We start from the raw sequence: 6,015 nt of genomic DNA, 5'->3' as shown, positions 1-6,015 counted from the left end.
GGTGCTAGGATCCAAGCTTGAGTCCTATGGAAGAGCAATATGTCTTTTAATGAATAAGGCTTGTCTTCTGTCATGTTTTAGTTTTACTTTTTTTTCTCTCTTTTTTTTTTTTTTTTTTCTTTTCGGAGCTGGGGACCGAACCCAGGGCCTTGCGCTTGTTAGGCAAGCGCTCTACCACTGAGCTAAATCCCCAACCCCTTTTTACTTTTTTTTTTTTTTTTTTTTTTTTTTGGTTCTTTTTTTTCGGAGCTGGGGACCGAACCCAGGGCCTTGCGCTTCCTAGGTAAGCGCTCTACCACTGAGCTAAATCCCCAGCCCCCCCTTTTTTTTTTTTTTTTTTTTAAAGACACAGATCCTTACTGTGTAGTCCTGATTGTCCTGGAACTTACAATGTAGACCAGACTGGCCTTGAACTCCACCTGCCTCTGCCTCTGAATGCTGGGATTAAAGATGTCTACCACCACACTTGGGATTATATTTGAGAGTTTTGAAAACTGGCCATTTAGCCCAGGCTGGCCTACAACTTCATTCTCCTGCCTCAGACTCCTGAGTGTCAAGATTACAGGGTTTAATGGCCCTCTTTGTCACCTCCACATCATTAACTACTCTGAAAAAAATTCACTGACATCTTCTGGTCTGACTGTGGGTGTCTGATGGGTTCAGTGTATAGCCATCTCGGGAGCTGCATGTGTGGGCTGAAAGAACAAGGCCATTTCAGGACCTTCTCAGTGAAACTCACCTCCCAGAACCACATGACACACCTGGTCAGGCCAACTCTGTTCAACAAGAACTGCTTAACCTGAGAAAGACCATGATTCTTTTCTCAGCGACTAAAATTACTAGGTTTAGTCTATTTTTGGAGGAAGGGATCATTTTTGTTTTCTAGTCAGAAAGTCTCTGTGTAGCCCTGACCATGCTGGAACTCACTCTGTAGATCAGGCTTGCATTCAACTCAAAGATTTGTCTGCCTCTGCCTCCTTACTTCTGGGGTTAAAGCATGCACCAACCCCCTCCTCCCCACTCCAGGGAGCTTTAGCTTGCTTATTTATTTATTTATTTATTTATTTATTTATTTATTTATTTATTGGTTCTTTTTTTCGGAGCTGGGGACCGAACCCAGGGCCTTGCGCTTCCTAGACAAGCGCTCTACCACTGAGCTAAATCCCCAACCCCTTTAGTCTATTTTTGTGTGTGGTATTTACTGTCCAAGAAAGGTGGACCTGATGGCACAGACCTGTAATCCCAGCACTCAAGAGATAAAGGCAGCATGATCGGGAGTTTGAGATTAGTCTGGATTTAGTGAATTCGATACCAGCCTAGGCCATAAAAGACCTTGTCTCAATAAAAAAAAGTTATAGATCAGTTAGGAGAGTGATTTCATCAAGTCCATGATGCCCTGGGTTCCATGTCCAGCGCTACGTGGACTGTGGCTATAGTAGCACTTGGAAGTGGCATTCAAGAGGCTCAGGTGTCATGCTTGGCTACATGCAGATTTGGAGGCCAGCCTGGGCTACATGAAACCCTTTTAAAAAAAAAAAGACTTTAAAAGAAAATTACCAGGCTGGAAAGATGATGTGGTTCAACAGTTAAGAGCACTGGCTGCTTGCTCTTCCAAAGGACCTGGGTTTAATTCCCAGCACTAACATGGCAGCTCACAACTATCTGAGGTACTGGTTTTAGATATGACACCCTGACACAAACATGCATGCAGGCAAAATACCAATGCACATACAAGATAAAAAGGAAAAAAGAAAACTGCCAGATTTAATGGTACACACCTTTGATCCCATGGCTTTGGGAGGCAAAGGCAGGCAGATGAACAGCCTGGCCAACATAGTGAGTTCCAGGACAGTCAGAGCTACATAGTAAGACCCTATCTTGAAAAAACTTAGAGGGCTCGAGAAATGGCTCAGAGGTTAATAGCAGTGACTACTCTTCCAGAGATCCTGCGTTCAATTCCCTACAACCACATGGTGGCTCACAACCATCTGTAATGGGATCTGATGCCCCTTTCTGGTGTGTCTGAAGACACAGTGTCTTTTATATATATATATATATATATATATATGAGTATATATAATAAATAAATCTTAAAAAAACGTAGAGAAAAAATTTAAAAGAGAATTATTAGAATATGTGGGTGTTTGTCTATATATGCACCATGTTGGTATAGGTCAGAAGAGGTTGTTGGATCCCTAGAGCTGGAGTTAATGATGGCTAAGCTGTCACGTGGTATGGGTGCTGAAACTGAATCCTTGATCCTCTACAAGAGAAGCCACTGATCCGTCTTTCAGTCTGTAAGATTCTTTCTCAAAAAATTAAAATAAAATAATAGAAGAGACCAGCTTGGTAGCCCATTCCTTTAATTCCATCACGAATAGCAGAGACAGGTGAATAGTCCAGACAGAGCTACACGGTGAGCTCCAATCAAGGCTACACAGACAGAACCTGTCACAGAAACATAAAATAAACAAACAAAAATGTTAGAAGGCGCGCACTTTACCGCCCAGAAGCCATTCCTTCAACACAGCAGTCGAATGAATGAACTAAGCTCCCGGTCGCACAGTAAGTGCTTTTTAGGACTTCCGTGGTACATGAATGAATAGAATGTTCCAGTAGTAGGAGTTTCCAGTCTTGCCTCCCTCCCTCCCTCCCTCCCGGAGGCGCTAAAGATCCAGGATCCGCCTGCGCCAGCCTGTCTCCAAACTCTCTGCTGGAGTCAGTTAAACCTCCCTCTCTTTCCCGCCTGCCCGCCTGTTGGTTTTGAAAAACCAAAAACCCAGCTGTGGCGGGCAGCTCCACCGGTTGCCGCTCGCTGACCAATCAGGAGCCGCACCACCCCTACGGGTGAGGCAAACCTCCCCGGCAACGCATGCTGATTGGCTGATATTCCCAGTAGGCGGAACTTCTGGAGGTCGGGCGCTGGGCAAAGCGGCTCGCGCTACTCTGTTGCGAGTTTGTAAGAAAACAAGGGCGCTCTGGGCGGGGCCTGGGGCGGGCTTGCCTCGCCCACTAGCGGCTGACTCTAGCAGGCTGTGTGTAGCGCCGGCTCAGAGCCGACCCCGCCCGCGCAAGGAGAGGGAGGGTGAGTCTGGGGAGACCCGGCCCAAGGGGCGGGCGCCGAAGGGCTGGGCGGGGTTCCCTGAAGCCTCTCTGGGTGACAGGGGGAGGAGTTGCCTGCCAGAGCGAGGGTCGTACAGGCAGAAGGCGCCGGGTCTGCGGCCGGGGAATAACCATAGAGTTTGCCTTGGTGGCACCGCAACCCCTGAGAACCGAAATCTGATCCAGCCCTTGCTGGTCCCCAGCCCTGACCTGAATTGGGCTTGGGGCTGGGTGGGTTTCACAGACCACCGGTAGCCACTATGCTTCTGGAAGAAGTCAGCGTCGGCGACCGGTTGAGTGGCGCAGCGGCCCGTGGCGACGTGCAAGAGGTGCGCCGCCTTCTGCACCGGGAGCTGGTGCATCCTGACGCCCTGAACCGCTTTGGCAAGACGGCCTTGCAGGTGAGGCCTGGCTGGCACCCGACTTCCACACCCCATCCCTCCAAGTCTCCTGGCCCGGGTTGGTGATCCCCTAAGGTCTAATCCTTGCTTGAACCAATGTTGGGTGGGTGGTGAGGGCGGGATGGGGGAGGGGATGGCGTTTCAGCTCTAAAGAATTCCTTGTCTAATAGCCTGGAAGATTCCGTTTCTCTGCAGACCTTTATTCCGTGGGTGAGTTGGGGTTCAGCTTCTTTTCGTGCGCGTCCTTGAGGACAGCTCATATTTCTCGAGGTTTCTTAAGACATTCGATCTCTGGAAGGTGGCATGCATGTCTTCTTCAGGGGAGATAGCCATTTTTTGGGTTTTTTTTTTTTTTTTTTTTTTTTTTTTTGGAGTTGTCCTCTTGAAGTGTCTTTGGTTATTTCGGGGAGACTTCATTTCAGCAGATGATATGGTTTTGTTTTTTTCCTTTTTGTATTTTCTGCGTGCCTCGTGACAAAAAATGATTCCTTATTGCTTGAAGGCGCCATAATTCTGATGACATTTATAGGGGAGTCCTACCTTTTCATGGGTACTCACAGATTCTGAAGATCATGCCTATGACTTAGGAAGTCATTCCACGACAACGGGGATTCAAATTGGCTAGAGCATCTAGCTTCTCAAAAATTCTATGTAGTTCCCAGAATATGGGGTTGTAGTGTGGAAGGGGCTTATAGTCTTAATGATCGCCCATATGGGAGTGCTGGGTCCCTGAAAGAGGCTTTGGACCTTTCCCGGTTCCCTCTCCCGTTCGTTCATTCTCTTTGCTTCTTCATTTTTCTTTCCTTTCTTTTCCTTTTTTTTTTTTTTTTCCTGAGACAAAGTCTCACTCTGCATTTCAGACTGGCTTTGAACTTGTATCCTCCTGCCTGGTCCTCCAAGGTTCTGGGATTATGATAATGTGTCACTACACCTGGCCCTTTAAAGATTTCATGAGAGTCACTTTTTTTTTTTTCGGGGCTGGGGACCAAACCCAGGACCTTGCGCTTCCTAGGCAAGCGCTCTACCACTGAGCCATATCCCCAACCCTGCCATGAGAGTCACTTTTATAGTTAGCGATTTTTGTGTTCTTAAGAGAACTTTGAGCTGCACAGAGGTGGCACAGGCCTTCTTTAATCCCAGCATTCAGGAGGCAGATGCAGGTGGATCTCTGTGAGTTTGAGGCCAACCTGGTCTAGAGAGAGAGTTTCCAGGACAGCCAGAAGGAAACCCTGTTTCTGGTGGGAGTGGGGGTGGGGCTTTGGAGGTGGATGGGGGTCCTTATTTTCTTTTTTTTTTTTTTTTTTTTTTTTTTTTTGGTTCTTTTTTTCGGAGCTGGGGACCGAACCCAGGGCCTTGTGCTTCCTAGGTAAGCGCTCTACCACTGAGCTAAATCCCCAGCCCCGGGGGTCCTTATTTTCAAAGAACCTGTTCTCTGGGGTCCCAGTCTGATCCCTTGGGGCCTGACTTTCCTGGAGTGTCCCTGTTCACTAAAGGATCCCTTCTCTGGCACTCTGGATTTCTGGTAGACCTCTTTATTCTACCTGACCCTTCTCCAGTGGGAACCTCCTGACTTTCTGTCCCTCATTCCCCATAGGTCATGATGTTTGGAAGTCCAGCAGTTGCTCTGGAACTCCTGAAGCAAGGCGCCAGCCCCAACGTCCAAGATGCCTCTGGTACCAGTCCAGTGCATGATGCCGCGCGCACTGGGTTCCTGGACACCCTGAAGGTTCTGGTGGAGCATGGTGCTGACGTCAACACCCTGGACAGCACCGGGTCTCTCCCCATCCACCTGGCCATCCGAGAGGGCCATAGCTCTGTGGTCAGCTTCCTAGCTCCTGAATCTGATCTCCATCACAAGGACGCCTCAGGCCTCACTCCCCTGGAGTTGGCTCGGCAGAGAGGGGCTCAGAACCTCATGGACATTCTGCAGTCGCACATGATGATCCCAATGTGACCCGGGCCACAGTCTCCCACCTTGCTGGGTTACTTGTCAACAAAGGAGGAAAGAAACTTTCTCTTTTCACTCCTGTCCATTGAAGAAGGGAGTGGGAGGAGCAGTTTGTGGTTTGTTGGTGTTGATTTCTTGAGTGTGTGTGTTTGGGGGTTGTTTCTCATTTGTTTTTCTCACCCCTTTTTGGTGTGTTGGACAAAGAAGGGGCTTCTACAGGCACCAGCCACCTAAACGGTTCAGTTTCCTCTGCACTGGGGCTGCACAGAAGACCTCAGGGCAGGGGCTTAAAGCTCTAGCCTCAAGTGAGGTCATCACCTCCTGGGCTCCTGGGAGCTGGTGACCTTGGTGCTCAGAGAGCCCTGAAGTGTGAGCCATCTACTTTGGTCATGGGAGGGGGAGGGGAAACATTTAAAATCAGTTAAAAGGATAACATGAGTTTTTTGTTTTTTTTTTTTTTCATGGAAGGTTTCCAGTTTTGTTGTACAGTTTGAAATATATATATTTATTGCTTTATGGAAAGAAATTGTTTTGTGTGATCATTTTATGTTTTGGCTCATTAAA

At 47.9% G+C, this 6,015-nt stretch overlaps 1 protein-coding gene across 5 annotated transcripts; it reads left to right on the top strand.

Moving 5' to 3' along the window:
* Positions 1–3,052: 3,052 nt before the first annotated feature.
* Cdkn2d (cyclin dependent kinase inhibitor 2D) lies at positions 3,053–5,977 on the top strand. 5 transcript variants are annotated; one of them, XM_087563262.1, is made up of 3 exons: positions 3,053–3,085; positions 3,347–3,503; positions 5,098–5,977. In XM_087563262.1, exons 2-3 carry the CDS (start codon positions 3,363–3,365, stop codon positions 5,455–5,457), a joined length of 501 nt encoding a protein of 166 aa, XP_087419388.1. In that variant the 5' UTR covers positions 3,053–3,085; positions 3,347–3,362; the 3' UTR covers positions 5,458–5,977.
* Positions 5,978–6,015: the final 38 nt, after the last annotated feature.

Source organism: Rattus norvegicus, chromosome 8 (assembly GCF_021556685.1).
Source record: "Rattus norvegicus strain SHRSP/BbbUtx chromosome 8, alternate assembly SHRSP_T2T, whole genome shotgun sequence".
Taxonomy (NCBI): domain Eukaryota; kingdom Metazoa; phylum Chordata; class Mammalia; order Rodentia; family Muridae; genus Rattus; species Rattus norvegicus.
This window is presented reverse-complemented; position numbering and strand designations above follow the sequence as displayed.

What these genes read in the sequence shown, in the direction of transcription:
- Cdkn2d (XM_087563262.1), top strand. Translation starts at nt 3,363, where the DNA reads ATGCTTCTGGAAGAAGTCAGCGTCGGCGACCGGTTGAGTGGCGCAGCG. An exon ending in TTGGCAAGACGGCCTTGCAG is followed by an intron (nt 3,504 to 5,097) that starts GTGAGGCCTGGC and finishes CATTCCCCATAG; the next exon opens with GTCATGATGTTTGGAAGTCC.